The sequence below is a fragment of the Pleurodeles waltl genome, chromosome 1_1 (assembly GCF_031143425.1).
Source record: "Pleurodeles waltl isolate 20211129_DDA chromosome 1_1, aPleWal1.hap1.20221129, whole genome shotgun sequence".
Lineage (NCBI taxonomy): Eukaryota > Metazoa > Chordata > Amphibia > Caudata > Salamandridae > Pleurodeles > Pleurodeles waltl.
This window is the reverse complement of record NC_090436.1, coordinates 177411583-177427546: the sequence shown is the minus strand read 5'-3', so window position 1 is coordinate 177427546 and position 15964 is coordinate 177411583. Positions and strand designations below refer to the sequence as shown.

Sequence of the window (15964 nt, the reverse complement as noted above, 5' to 3'; positions counted from 1 at the left end):
TCCAGTTACCTTCCTGTTGAAACGATGTGAGGTACGTCTTGTGAAGGCCGCAAGTTGAAAGCAGCTCTCGAATGGATCATTCCTTTATTGGGCGGGGTTGCAGTTATGTGCATTGCTTCATCATTCCTTTACCTGCGACTTGGAGGAAGTGATAATGTTTTTTATGTAAAAAGGACAGACATCGGTGTCGGCCACGTTAACCTGGGTGTGAACTGTAGTCTGAAATGTCGAAACGGACCTATTATGTGGATGAGGCGTTTTTACATTAGCCTTGGATGAGGTCATTTAACAACCAGTATTTGTGCCATTATACAGTAGTGGGCCCGTCAAAGCAAACGCAGAATGCGTGACAGTCGGCCATTATTACGGTGATACTCTCTCAGGATACATTTGGAGATAGGATTTTTGTAAAACATGGAAACCTTGACCACTAGTGGGACCAGCCACTAGAGTGAGTGGCCGTGTCGACCACCGTGTAAGGATAAGAAAATAGCTTCAATACTGCTGGACCATTCCATCCTTAAATTATGGTGGAGCACAGTATTCTTCTGACAATCTGGATACATGGGTGATTTTGTCCGATCTAAATATTGCGTTAATCAAGTAGTAAAAAAACATATGGATTGGGTCAGTGGGTTCGTCCTTGTGACCAGCATCATGCTGGGTTCCCTATGGATTATTATGCCCCCCCCCCCCCTCCAGGTTATTTTCTGGCTGAAAAACAGACAAGGATCAGGGCAAAGTTTTCTGAACTCATACACAGTAGGTGGTACACAGGGACTGTACCTCCCCAAGGGCGCCCTCGACTCAAAAGATCAACATAACAAACAAGCCCTTGGTGCCATTCATACCAATATTTTTCTTAAAAGAACATAAGAAATACAATGCCCTTTAGCCAATGTTATATACAAGGTTTGGACATGCTCCAGTAAAAACTAAGAGAGAGACCATGTCACGGTGTAGTTTTTTTTTAATAGGTATGGTGCCTAAGAACCTTCAAAATCATCCAAAAGTTAACAAAAAATATTCAAAAAATTATAAGAAGTGCCTCATGTAAGCGATTATCATGAGCCAATAGGCTGTTGCTCACAAACTGACTCGCTAGATCATCATCTGCACTTTCCTATAGTGACGGGAGGACCAGGCATCATGCATATCACTAATGATGCTCAATATGTAGAACTACTAATTATTGTCACAAGAGTACATCATCCTCCTGCAGGTCCCCAAAAAAGGAAGAAAAAATGTAATGTCTTCCTTTCAAAATAAAGTAAAAACCAATCAAACAATGTATGTCACATAAATTTTACTGTATGCCTAGGCTCATGATTAAAAGCAAAGTAACATCTTTTAGACCACTTTATTGTGAACGGTCAGTGTTTTTCCTTGCCAAACAAGACTGGGAAATTTATCTGGACACGAGGACCAGTTGCCACCCAACTGTGCACCATACCATTTGACCACCAGGTGAACGCCTGCCAGTAGGCCATAGGTGATAATTCTGGGTCAAAAGTTGTAGTTGCCTTTTGTGTCATCAGCCACACCAAGCCTACATTTATTGTCAAATTATAGGTGGCTACTAAATCCTGCAGCCTCATTGTTCCAGAATCTCTGCTACTATCACGCTAGTGAAGGAACACTGAAAGCAGCCCACTAGCTCCCTGTTGAATCAAGGATTACATTCAGGGGGCTCTGCTGTGTCCACGAAGTCTGTTGTGGCAAAGACCCAATTATCTGCAAAAGTACCCACTCCAACCATTGTACATCAAATAAGAATCTCCATTCAGAGACTGCATACTTAACAGACAAACCTTTAAAACAATAGTATATCCTTCGAAGTTCTTGCCCCCAAACAGTGTATTGTCCTCATTCTGAATCCGGAAACCGCACCAAACTATGAAGCTTTTGATAGCTTTTTCAAGCTGGCCTTCAACCTCGATGCAGACCCTGCTTTTCACCTGTGGAACCCAGGACCAGCTTTCCACCTCCCCCGACCTGAGTCTAACTCCTTGTTACAATGTGAACTGTCATGGCAGAAAAATTCAATTTCAGCTTTACTTTAATAGTAGAGCAGTTGACTATTTCCTCTGGGATCCAGACTCTTCATCCGAATTCATTTCATATTGCTAAGAGTCATTACCTATACAGTCTTCTTTTCCATTTATTGTAACTGGGTTCCGTTATCCCTATTTGAAATCATAGTAGTGGGCCGCAACTGGAGAAGATAAATGGGATCCACCAGATCACCAGCTCTGGGCCCTCCCTTTCAAGCCCATCCCAGTTACTACTATGCCATAAACCCCTTCCCATGTGGGTCAAGAGTACACCTGAGGAAATTAAGGAACCATACTCAAGGGTCAGCATTCATGATCTGTTTTTTGACAAGTCATATTTAAACTGAGAATAGTGCCAAGTGATTACAGTGTTATCCACAACTTAAGACAATTCTTGCTGTAAAGAGACTATTTCTTTGACAGCACCCTCTATACAGCAAACCAAGATTTGCCTTCACCGGAAAACTTCTTAATCAAAAAACACCAAACTGTTGTATTTAGTATTTGAGTTTTTTTGCATTGCATTCTTTTTGAGTAAGCCGGCATACCCTCCCTTTAAGACAAATCACCAGTGCTACATAATGCCGCTAATTCCTGCAGGATCTGGTGAAGCAGAACCTGAGGAGAAGGGGTGTGATTGTGTAAGTCATTGGTCTCACCAGTGACTGACTCCGAGCCAAAAAAGTATTGGGACCCTTACCCAGCTCTACTGACCTCACCCATCTTTACTGACCAACTATTGATCATACCTCTCAGTTTGTCAATGGTAATGCAGGCATGTGATAAACCCTGCTCCGAGGCAGCCTTGTCATGTAGATGAGCCTGACTGTTGACTGCAGTGCTTCACAGCTCCCATCCTGTAGCTCTACTTTGATGTTTTATGGGGATCCAGAATATGGCCCAAAATCATGTGAATTATTTTGTTGGCCCAAAAATGGTTAGCCATAGTATAGTGGATGAGACATGGGGTGCAATATTTTCAAAAGCGTCATGCAGGGTGACAACCTGAACCAAAAAGAAAACAATAAGATACTAACAAAAATATATTTGAAAATATTTTAGGCCATATTGGTGGCCTGCTTGTTTGGCTCACTGTTTTCTGCCTGTCCCTCTGTGCTGTTGGACTCCCGAGACAAAGGCTATCATGGCTGTAGTGATGGTATGGGTCGTAGCACGGTATCAAGCCTTATAGCAAAGTCAAGGTTTACAGCATGATTTCTTAGTATCTCCTAAACCATAAGAGTTGATAGCTCTTAGCTTGTTAGAGTAGCTGTTTCAGGGAAGTAAAGCATCTCAGATGTGATGAGTGCACAAACATAGCGAGTATTGATGTTAGCTTAATCATAACAGCAGGGAAAAGTGTAGAGAATTGTTGGAGTCTTGATATCCCCATGGCTACACTCAACAGTGGTCCCGGAAGAATCAGATGCCTACCTACAGAGTGGCGGGAGGGCAGGAAAGTGCACTTATCAAGCAGTGCTGCACCATTTCAGAAATGTACTATCTCTTATCTGTATTATGTGTAGGTTTCAGCTGTAGCTACCGGTTTCCATAATTGGAATGGGAGCCTACGATCACTGAGTTTCTTTTCCTGACCCAGTAGCTTATGACACTGAGTGGTGCACCCTGTGGTGTGGTAAAAGGAGTTGACTAGCAATCATATGAGTAGGTGTGTGCAGCGCACAACGTCCCCAGTGTTGAGTACCAGCTATCTCACAAAGCAACCCCCCACCCCGAGACTAGACCTGTGTGGGCTAAATCCTGTTGTGAGATGAGATGCTATGGGCACATTCTGCAGCCTTCCTGGGAAGGGTACAGTAAGATAATCTATTTTATGGGATGAAGGGAATAGGCTAACCCAAACCTTTAAAGAAGAGGACTAAACTACAATTCCTTGAGCAGTGACCCTTATGGCTGTGGCCTGAGATATGCTGCAATATAAGCAGAGTAGCACCCGATCCTGTCAGTGCTTGTTTCTTTGGGCTTTCTAGGCTATCTTCATCCTAGTCCCATTAGTATCCGAATACTGCTGGGGGCATTGGAGCATTACTCCAGGAGGGACAGTGGAGGTCTGTGTCTCTTTGGTGGAAAATCTTCAAACACTTCCCTCCTCTAAGGGAACCAATATAGTGATTGGACTATCTGTTAACGCTTAACCTGGGATTCTTACGTTCTCACATGCCAGATTACCAAGAAAGCTAGCTTTGCTCAACCAAGATAAGATGGTTGTCTTTGTTGAGCAAAGACATGCCTAAATGGTGACCTGCATGACTCGTTCAACTACTGTTCTTTGTCTGTCACTATGAGCTCTCAGAAGCCATATCGAAAGACCATCATCATTTCGGTATAATGTGCAGGGGACCAACCTATCCAAAGGGAGCCTTTCATTGGATCAGTGTAAACCTAATGATCTTCAGTCCTAATCATCTGGTAATGACCCATCCTGGGAGCCCTACACAGCCTGGGCACTATCCAGTGGAACGCTGCTTGATGCTTGGCTCCTGCATTCATGCACTACCTACTCCAGAAGTTATTCTGCACTGTCTCATTCTCACCATAACATTCTGAGTAGAGCGCTTACATCAGGCACGTTGCCAGCCAGAAACCACCCATGCATTTTATTCAAGACCATCCATCCATTGTTGTTGGATTCATTATCAGCCTAACCCACCTCCACCAGGTCTTGTTAAGTGGTGCCACTTTGGGGAATTATCAGGAGTATGCTCAAAGCACACACTTCCCTCTAAGTGATCACATCCATGTATTTATTTATTCCAGCGAGAGAACTCTGATCTGCACCTTTCAATATTTGGCATGTTGCTTAATTACTGGTGTTGATGAGTACTTGATATTATCGAAAATACACAGACGCTAGGCGTAGGTCTTCTGCAGCACCCCCAAAATAATTATACTGGAGTTCAGAAGGTGAATGAAAAATGGAGATGCCTTAAAATTAGTTTTTGTCTTGGAAAACTCTGGTGTGTTCAAAGGCAGAGGTCAAATGTCAGGCTAGGTCTTCTGACAAATTGCTGCTTATTCTTTCAACATAAAGATAGGTTGGAGTTGACTTTTCTTTCCCTAACTTCAAAGTTAGAGAAAAAGTTTCTCAAGTTTGAGGATTTTGTAAGGTGAACTATCTGATAATCTTGCTGCGTTACAGGGAGTGTGAAAGGCAAAAGCTGTAGGATGACTTTTGATTTTTCTTTCTAAAAATAAAATTTGAAAACCAGTAAATTAATGGTACAAATATTTCAAAGTTTATCAGCAGTTAGCAAAATAGAAATGAAACACATATTTTTGCAGATCTGAAGTGTGATGTTAACAAAGACTTTAATAGGATCAGAACAAATCAAGACACTTTACTTGGTGATGTGTAAATTATAAATATTTCCTCCAACCCGATTTTCACACATTATTGTTTGTGCTCCTTGGTTTTATCGGTAAAACTGCATATCACTGCAACATTTTTGGTCATTTTAATGGAAAATCTGCAGTTTGTAAAAGTAATAGACTTCCGACAGAATGCTCCAAAACGCACCACTGGCAACGTCAGCAGCGGCCGATGCAAATGTTTGGAAAGGTGGTGGGGAGGCACAACAGGACGGGGAAACACACACATATATATATATATATATATATATATATATATATATATATATATATATATATAAACACTTTGCAAGTTGCTGAAAAATGAAATGGATATCTATGAAAGCACATATCTTTATAAGTAATTTGAAATATTAGGAAACGCAAACACACATTACTAATTTGAAAAAACGCTTGTGCGCAAAAGGGAGGAGGATTGTCATAATGGTTTCTAGGTGTGAGAATTATTTGGATTTACAATCCCAGAATGCTTAGTAAAAACCTGGATGGACGTATAGGAATGGGGAGCCTGGAAACTATAAAGACATTTTAAGCAGCTTTGGAGATGGCAAACTGTTATGTACGTAGTCATTTGCGAGAAGATGACTTTTATTTTAATCCAAAATCGGAAGTAAAGACATGTGCTTGAAAAACAATTTGCGTTGTGCTAAAAATGAAATGGAGATTTATGACAGCACATACCTTTATAAATAATTCTGGATATCTGGAAGCACAAACACGCATTACTAATTGAAACAAACGCTGTGCATAAAGGGAGGAGGAGTGTTACAAGTGTTTCCAGGTGTGAGAAATACGGGGACTTACCATCTCAGAGTGCTGAGTTTAAAACTGGATGGCAGAAGAGGAATTGAGAGAGCAGACTAAACCACCTGGAAGAAGACATATTGTCGAAACGCGTCATGGTGTCTGTTTGAAAGCTTTCATTAAGTGAATAAATGATGAAATAATTTACAGCCTCCGGGAGTGCAGCGTTGCTTATCTTTGATAGTTCATATGTATATTTTTGAAACGTACCCTTTCGGCTACCTCCTGCTGCCTCGCTCCTCTGTTGTTCTGATGTCCCAGCATTCACTAGGACACCAGCACAGGCTCCCCAGCAATCCTGGCACTGCTCTCATGCTAAAACTAGCATGAGAGCAGTGTCAGGATTGGTCTGAGTGGCTTGGACTGCCACTCCCGCTGTCCTGGGGTCTGTACAGTTTCTCCAGCCCAGCTGTTCAACACAGCCAGGTTGGAGAAACCTAAGTGCGCATCTAGGTTTGCCAGCTTAAGATGACTAGCCAAACACACATCCACACTTAGTACACTTCATTCCTTCTCCCCTTCCTCCTCCAATGCCCCAGCCATGACTCACCCCTCCCTTCACATGCTGGCTGAGCCAGCAGCAGAAATATAAAACAATAATGAAATATTGTTTTATTTTTCTGCTGCTGGCTCTCAGCCGGGGGAGCGATGCTCCTATGCCATTCCCACTCTCCTGCTGAATTAGCGTGGTTTTGTGTGATATTGGTATATTTCACAGTCCCTATTACTTCAGTGATATAAAATTGATGGCAGATCACCCGTCTGGTGAACGCAGCCATGTTAGCTGGGGTACTGGAACAATTTTCAGTGTTTGTAAATGCCAGCTTGGTGATTTGTGAGTTGACGTTTTGCTGGATACTCACTGATTCAGTGACCCAAAACACATTTGGTTCTGTTGCTTGTGTTGTTTAACTTTGCAATAAAACAATGAGATGAGATTCAGTTTTTAACTCCTTATATAGAACCACATTTTCAAGGTTTGTTTTATGTTACTGAGCTCACCACGCTTTTGTTTGTGTTCAGCGATGCCTAAGCATTTTAATCTTAGCTCTTTGAACAAAAGTTGCTTTGTGAGTGCTTTCCTTTTCTTCTTGCCTTTTGTGTTCCAGTGAATTGCCAGGTTATGCAGGTGCCGAGCGTTGATTAGTTTATTTAAATTAGCAATGCTGATTACGACGTGGCTTTCAGGGAGCAGTGTGGTCGGATGCTTAAATGAGCCCTTGCAGGGTACATTATGTACGCCTTCCTACTGTTTCCATCAGTGTCGTGTTGTAGAGAAGCAGGCATTAGGAGCTGCGCCCCCTCTTCATTCAGGCTTTCCGCATGGCTCAAGGGATCAAGGCGCAAAGAACACATGTTTTAAAGTATATATTTTCTCGACTCTTCAAGCCTTAATTACTGTCGTCAATATCTAAACTATATATCTTGTATGAATATGCACTTTTATTTTAAGGCGAAGTACCAGTGTTTCGTGGGCACAGGTAGCCTATTCATCTATCGAAATCTGGCTATTTGTTTCTGTAACTATATGCATTCAGTAGCTTTATAAAACTATTACCGTTTTATTTGTTTTTTTTAAATCAGTTTGTGATTAGCTACCTGGTGGTGGCTTAACTGTTACTGGTGGTAGACACCTGCGCTCTTGGCTAAAGCACTAGGTTTAGCTGTGCAATGACCCACCTGTGCCTGCCACGGGGCCCGCTTAGAAAGATGTTAGCATCACATAGTGCCATTTTAATGACAGTAACTCCAGTGTAAAGTTGTAGTAGATTTATTTAACTATAGTACAGCAACCCCTGCACGTCCTCCCTGCTGCGCAACTATCTGCCCCCCCCCCCCCCAGGAATCTCCAATCTAGAATCCTGCGAAGAAGCATCGGTTGCTAAGATACCGTTGTATCTGGTTGCATAGATATAACACATCTCCCCTTTTTTTATTAAAATTAAATATACATCTGAACATAAATCAGAACATTTGAGGCAATTTTTGACTGAAACTCGAACACAGCTTTATATGTTTATATGGTAACTAACAAAATATATATCATATACATACTTCATCTTTCTGCCAAACAGGTCTAGTTTTGATCTGTTCCCTTCTGTTTGTTTTTTCTATCCTAACATTGGGTTTGGTTTTGATCCGTTCCCTTTGGTTTGTTTTTTCTATTGTAATACTGGGTTTGGTGTAAGTCTTATCACTTTCCCTTGTCCAAATGTTATATTCTTGATCATTGCACAAAGTTACATTTCGAATTTTCCTTGTCTTACCATCATCCAACCGTACATTGTTCCCAACTACTTTACGGATTTGCTTTGGTCTGGGCCATTTGGATAAGCTAGATCTTTGACTATATATCTGAAATGTTTTTACCCAATCACCACATTTAAATTTGTGTGTTTTTTTTCTTCAGTTTGCCATCATCTGTGCTCACATATTTATCCTGGTACTTTCTTACTCTCTGCTCAATATCTTCCCTTTCTATTTTCTTTATATTTGACCCGTTCATCCACGCTGGTGTCAGGTTGGTGCTAGCTGATTTACCCTTCAACAAGCAGAAAGGAGTTTCTATAGTGGATGAGTGAAGTGTGTTACGATAACTCCATAACATTTCCTTGACAGCCTTGCACTCGCTCCCCAGCTACTTTCACACATTCCTTCAACATGTGGTTGAACCTCTCAGACCATTTTCTCTGGGATTATACACTGCTGTTGTGTGATGTTTCATTCCTGCCTCCTTTAGATAATTTTTGAACTTGTCAGCAATGAGCTGAGGCCCATTGTATGTAACCTCTTCACAAACATTTATGGTATTGAAAACTTTTATTTCTTTCCTAAAAAGTCACCGCTGGCCACTTAGAAAAAGAATCCATTAACACAATGGCATATTTGTTCCTCTGGCACCAAAAGGTCCACAAATGTACATCGCTACTTTCTGCTGAGGTTTTTTTTGGCAACTTTGTAGATGAAATGGGGGATTCTTCTGACTTATGTGCTTTGTCGCTTGCACATACATGCTACACAATTTCAAACACGTCTCTGTGTTTTCCTGTCTGTACCAGGACAACAAAAATCCGTATGGGGCCTCCTCTTCTTATCCGACATGCCCCTGTGTCCCTCGTGTAACAATTCCACCAACCTGGACCTCAAACGTACAGGTACCACTTAACTCTCTCCTATCCTCAGAATTCCATTTAATGTTGATAATTCTGACAACACCATTTTGTATTCACTGAATTATTTTCTTACACACTCCACCTAACTGTTTGAGTAAGGCAAACATGCACACAACATTTTCATCACACCCTCTGAAATGGCTTGTTTCCATTCATTTTCATCAATGGCACCTCCACACGATTAATTGATGTTGGCTATTAACCATTCTTCACCATCCTCCATGTCATTATCCTCATCTGACTTTGGTAGAGGAAGACAAGATAAACAGTCTGCATTCCTATGTTTACTGCCTGGAACATATTTTAAGACAAAATCATATTCTTGCAAATGGTACAGCCACTTTGCTGTTCTCAGCGTATCCTTCCCAGCACAATGACTGAATATGTACGTTCTGCACCCTTAAGTGTCCGTGAGGCAAACACTACCACATGTTCTTGGCCTTCTTTTCTTTCCATTAGCACTGCTCTTACCTATAGGCACAGGCATGCACTACCATAATTACACAGTTTTGTGGATCAAATTGTTTTACAGCTACAGCATTCACAATTTCCTTTTATGTCCTTTCAAATGTTTGCTGACATTCATGTAACCATTCAAATTTGACCCCGCTCTTCATCATTTTCTTAACACAAGTACTTTCTCTGCAAACTGCTGCACAAATTTGGAATAATATTCAGCAAGGCAGAGGAAGGAACGTAATTGTTCCTTGTGAGATGGTGGTGGTGCATTTTCTATCGCTTCCAACAAATTTCTCTTAGGTTTTACGCCTTCTCCTGACAGCATATTTCCTAGATACTCTATTTGCTTCACCCCAAACTTGAATTTGTCCACACTGTCAATCCTATCTCTTGCAGTTTCTGGAGTACTTCACCCAATACACAATTGTGACTTTCCATTTCTGCTCCCCATACCAAAATATCATCTTGAATATCATTACATTAGATATACATTTCAATATGTTATTCATGATCCTTTGAAAAACTGGTGAGTCAGACACTAATCCGAATGACATCCGCATAAATTGAAACGCGCATTCAGGTGTAATGAACTATATGAGGTGTTTCGATTTTGGATGTAATTGGATTTGATGATAGGCATTTGGCAATTCTATATAGGAAAAATATTTTGTATTCTTGATACTGGATATTAATTCATAGGCGGCAGAGGTGATGGTCTACCCAAGGTCTCTCAAATTAATACACATGCACAACTTGCCACTTGGTTTGCACGCCAAAACGATTGGACTGAGCCATTTAGATGATTCTATTGGTTCAATAACTTTGGCTTCGCATAACCTCTCCGGTTCCTCCTTAGGTTGCCCTCGCAGCGCAAATGGCATATTTCTCACCTATGTACTTTGAGCACACTCCATGTCCTCAAAATTTACAGTGTTCAAACTTCCCTAAATATCCCAAGATGTTTGCAAATAACTTAGTAAATTTTGTGGTCCATTTTACTTTTTCACTGTCACCCGTTAGCAATACCTGATCAGGGTCCGAAATAATTCCTAAAGCTTTTTGTTCTCTCCATCCCAGAAGGGCTCTCCCATGCCTCACCAAATACACTCCAGCCTCTGCACATCTATTCTTGTATCCTATCTTACAATTGAAATATCCGATTAATGGTAGTTTCACCCCACAGTATCAGTTCTATGTCTGATGGAAACAGTTTACATTTCTCTACTTCATTCCACATTTGGTCATTTATTGTGGTATATGGAGAACATGAATCGGCCCAAACTGTTACTGTTGCCACTTACTTTCATTATACACTTTGGTGGACAATACCCTTCTTTAATATCTCCCACTTCATTATCAGACATAACTAATACCCCAAATCTGTCTCCCTTATCCTCTTCATCATCAGAGTGTTCTTCACTATTCTCCTTGACTACATTCACTGATTGTTTCCCTCCTCGTTCGTTCTTCCAATTTGCACATATGTGAAAAATGCCCCATTTTTTACAAATAAAAAAAATTAAAACATATTGCAGACACCGTTTGGCATCTTGTAGTATCTGCAGTATGGCTAATACTTCTGCATATGTAACATGCTCCTGTCTTAGTGTCTGCACCTTATTGAAATGCGTTTTAGTTTTATTCATTAAGTTCACCCTGTAATGCTCAGTACTGTTTTTGCCCTGGTCTGTCCTAAGTTCTTTCAAATATTTCGATGTATTCTTTATGCTTCTAGTTTTGTTTATGGTTTTTTGCAATGACGGGTCCTTAAATTCTAACAATCTTTCCTGTATCTTGACATTACTAGTTCTGTTAATAAATTGATCTCTTATTATTTCCTCGTGTAAATCCTTGAACTTGCATGTAGCAGCTAACGTTTTCAAATCAGGCACGTACTGTCTGGAGAAAAAGGTATGCCTCTCTACGACTACACTTCTTTTCCCCCCATAATTGTCATCTAATGCCTTCATTGCTTCTATATATCCATCCAAAGTTACTTTTCTGACTCTGATTCCTCGTCCCCTTCACCTTCCACATTAGATTATGCGGCTCAAGCATCCTTAGCTAATGTCTTTAAAAGGTTTCTTCCTTCCACACCCAGATTAAGTTTTAACCATGCAAATTTTTGTGGGTGCTTCAAATGCTTCGCCTCCCTTCCAGGTATGTCTCAAAAAACTCACGCCGGTCCTCCCATACACTCACGAGTACATGGAGTCTGTGAAAAATTGGGAGGAGCAGATATTGATGGGATATCCATCTTTGTACAATATAGATTACTTTCACCCTCAGCAAGTTGTTTAACCACACTACTATCTTGCAGCACTTGAAAGTGTTAGAGAGTTCACCATATTAAAATAATTGACTAAAATAACTAAAGTAGTCACTGCTGTCTGCTTCTGCACCGTGTCTGCTTACTCCAAAATGTTCCTCGATAACCCACGTCGCGTCTTATACTCATAAAGTTAATCAAATTCTACCGTACAGTAGCGTAGACCAGAATCTACATTTTTTTGTCACGCTGAATGTTTCTATTCCACCGGCAGCTTGCTTTAAAAAATGCCAGTATTACTCCTCTTTCCGTACACATCTCACTGAACTGCTCTGTGTAAACCAGGCGTGTGCATCAGAACGTGTGCACTCTGCCAACATCGCACTCTGCCGTCCCCGAGCCCAGATACACTGCGGCGGGCCCATGCCATGCTGTTCTCACACGTCACAGAGGGTCAGTTCCTGCCTCCGGTGAGTGACGCGTGAACCTTTCAAATATATACAGTAATGATAACCATTACTATGCTCTCACTCCACTTGTGCCGGCTTTTGTCTATTATTTATTTATTTGTGCACCGCCTCCCGAAAGACGCAGGTGCCTTTCCCTGGCAAGTCTGCATTGATGTGCTTACTCGCCAAAGCGCATAAGTATAATTACCCCACCGGCAGCACACGTACCAGCCCAGGGCTTCCGAAAGCTCAGATCGATGCAGGTTCTGCAACACTCACATACCAGGACTTCCGACTTAGCATCACATAAGTATCCTTTCATGGCTAATTCCTCAATGAAACGGAGGAATCAGGAGTTGCACCTCTTCTTCTTGCGTTGTCCTCTCCAACCAGACGACTCACACAAATTAGTGACTCTTTGTTCTAGTACTGGATCCCACCCTTGTCGCCATTTTTAAAGACAACTCCAGTGTAAGGTTGTGGTAGATTTCTTTAAGTATAGGACAACAACCCCTGCAGGTCCTCCCTGCTCAGCAACTGACTGCTCTCTCCCCAGGAATCTACAATCTGGAATCCTGTGCAGAAGCATTGACTGCTGAGGTACCGTTGCATCTGGTTGCATAGATACAACATAGTCCACTATTAATTTGTTCATGCGTAGCTTGCCACCACTACAGTGGCACTTTTATTCACATGCATGTGTGTGTATGTATGCGTGTGTGTATACGTGTGTATACGTGTGTGTGTGTGTGTGTGTGTGTGTGTGTGTGTGTATATATATATATATATATATATATATATATATATATATATATATGTGTGTTTGTTTGTGCGTGCCTACTGGACCAACCCTGCCTGTGATTGCTCTGAAGGTGGTAGCAGCTTCTGAGCTTGTTCGTGTTTCTTGCCCTGATCTGCGCCCTCAGGGCAAGCAGGGAAAATGACAATGCTATAGTCTGTTTTTAGTGTTTTCTGCAGGCAGACACAATAGCCACATTCACTGTGCACATCAATCGGTAGAAATAACCTCCATGGCTTTCTCCATCAGCAACTACATTCATCACTTTGGCAGGGCATGTGGGGTTAAATCTGATGTGTGCTGTACAGGACATGGGTGCAAATGTAGATCACCTTATGAGTGGTCTGTAAACAGGCGCAAATTCAGTGTATTCTTCCTAAAGAGAACAAGTACTGGCGTGCTGTGCAGAGCAAGGCTCCTTTATGAAATTGTGGATGCTTTAAATGTCCAGCCGTTTGGTATAATAAAAGATGTGATGAGTTTCTATTGTGATGAAAGTGTAAGGAGACTGTTAAAGCAAATGGTACTGTTGGTTGTTTGGGCAGGACTTTTATCTTAATACTGCCTCTTCCTATTGGAGTTTCAATATCCTTGTAGTCCAATAAGATCTGTGAAGCAGGAAAAGCATACGCACCAAATTCTCAATGCAATATATATATATATATCTATATTTTTTTAAGTTTGAGCCATTTTTTTCGCTAGCTAGGACTTCGAAAAAGTCAACCTATTTCTGTTCTGTATTTTTAGACCTTTTTAAAGCCAAAACATGTTTGTAATTGGGGTCAAGACAGAAACAAACAACCATAGGTTTCCGTTGTGCTCTTAGTAAAACATACTGCCTTAAATATTATGTCTATGTATATTTTAAATATGGTGATTTATTAACTTATTACAATAGTAGTCAAGCATATTTTAATTTACTTTGCATATTGCTTGATCAACTGTAAAATCGGTGGATGCCAGTGTTGAGCCTGGAAATGTTTAGCTTGATGAATTTGGCATTATTGCTCAACCCAAAATATATATTCAGACAGTAGTTAGAATGATTCACAGCACTTAATGGTTTTTTGTTGTGTTTTGAAAGGCCTTCACCAACTCAAAGCCCAACAGAAATGGACCGGGACTTCAATGATCCAAATATGGACCTGGGTTTCAGGGATTCAAATATGGACTCTGACTATGATGCAACATTTGATGAAGAATCCCAAGAGCCCAATGATGAAGTCATGCCATATAGTGATGATGAAGCAGAGGATGAGTTAGAAAGACCGGAGTCTGCTGAGCCTGAACAGAATGAAGTTAAAACAAAGACAGAGGAGCGCCAGAAGACTCTAACTAGAGGTATGTAAAGGACCCATCTATTCTTGAATGAGGAGTGCCAAAGAATTCCTGTGTTGTAAATTGTGTGCAGAAGGGGTTACTTATCTCTATTTAGAACAGAGTTATTTGGGTACAGCAGATTGGGATGCAGGGCAGATTGTGGTGCAGCAGATTGATGAAGACTGAAGTGCAGTGGATTGGGGTAGATTGGATTGGAGTGGAGTGCAGTTATTTGGGGGGAAGAGTGAAGTGTAGTGTAGTGGATTGGTGTAGATTGGAGAGTGTGGTAGGTTGGGGAAGTTTGGAGTGAGTAAATTGGAGCAGGGTAGATTAGGTGGATTGGAGTGGGGCACAATAGGGTGGAGTAGAGTGGGTAGGTTGGAGTAGAGTGGGGTGGAGAATGGTAGAGTGGGGTAGATTGGAGTGGACTATATTGAGGCAGATTGTGGTGGAGTAGATTGAGGTGGAGTAGATTGTGGGTTGGGGTGGGGTGGATAAGGCGAGATTGGGGTAGAGTAGTTAAGGCGAGATTGTGGGAGCAGAGGAGGAGAGTAGGGGTAGGGTAGATAGAAATGGTGTGGGGGTAGAGTGGGGTAGGTAGAGTGGTGTGGGTATATTGTGGTAGAGTGGAGGGGAGTGCCATAAGGTAGCCTGGATTGGGGTAGATTTGAGTGGAGTAGATTGGGGTAAATTGTAGAAGAGTGGGGTGGGGTAGGCTGGGGAACATTGGAGGGGGGATAGACTGAAGTTAAGTGGAGTGGACTAGATTGGAGTAGGGTAAGTAGTGTGGAGGGGCATAGATTGGAGTGGAGTGGAGCATCATATATATATATATACACATACATACGGTTTTACTGCACTCAAACAGTAATGTGTGCAAATGTCATTACCTAGTGTATTGATCATATTCAAATATTTGTTTCCACGACACTGCTTCATTTGTATTAATTTTGATATATTGTGCAACGTTCACAGTTCATTTTTTTATTGTGTGCTAAAATAAAAAAGTTCATCCCTTCTTGTCTTACATGGTACCCAGCAACATTGTCACATAAATGCTCTCCCCTTGAAGTCAGGGAAAGAAAAATAAACACCAAGCTCCCTGGAAGAGAAAGCCTGGCATTTGACCTCTGTCTTTTGAGTGCACAGCAAATGTGACACAAGAAGAACAAGATTTAAAGGCATGTTTGCAGAAAACAAGCTTATGGAAGCACACAGTATACAAGGTGTGATAAACAGGAGGGAAA

At 41.3% G+C, this 15964-nt stretch overlaps 1 protein-coding gene across 4 annotated transcripts in view; it reads left to right on the top strand.

Annotated features, from left to right (window-relative positions):
* ATP8B1 (ATPase phospholipid transporting 8B1) overlaps positions 1-15964 on the top strand; it is a 306728-nt gene that overhangs the window by 68674 nt on the left and 222090 nt on the right. For all 4 annotated transcript variants that reach the window (XM_069220066.1, XM_069220071.1, XM_069220080.1 and 1 more), the window contains exon 2: positions 14482-14738. In XM_069220066.1, coding sequence (XP_069076167.1) covers positions 14510-14738 — 229 coding nt within the window. In that variant the 5' untranslated portion in view covers positions 14482-14509. The remainder of the gene's footprint in view (positions 1-14481; positions 14739-15964) is intronic.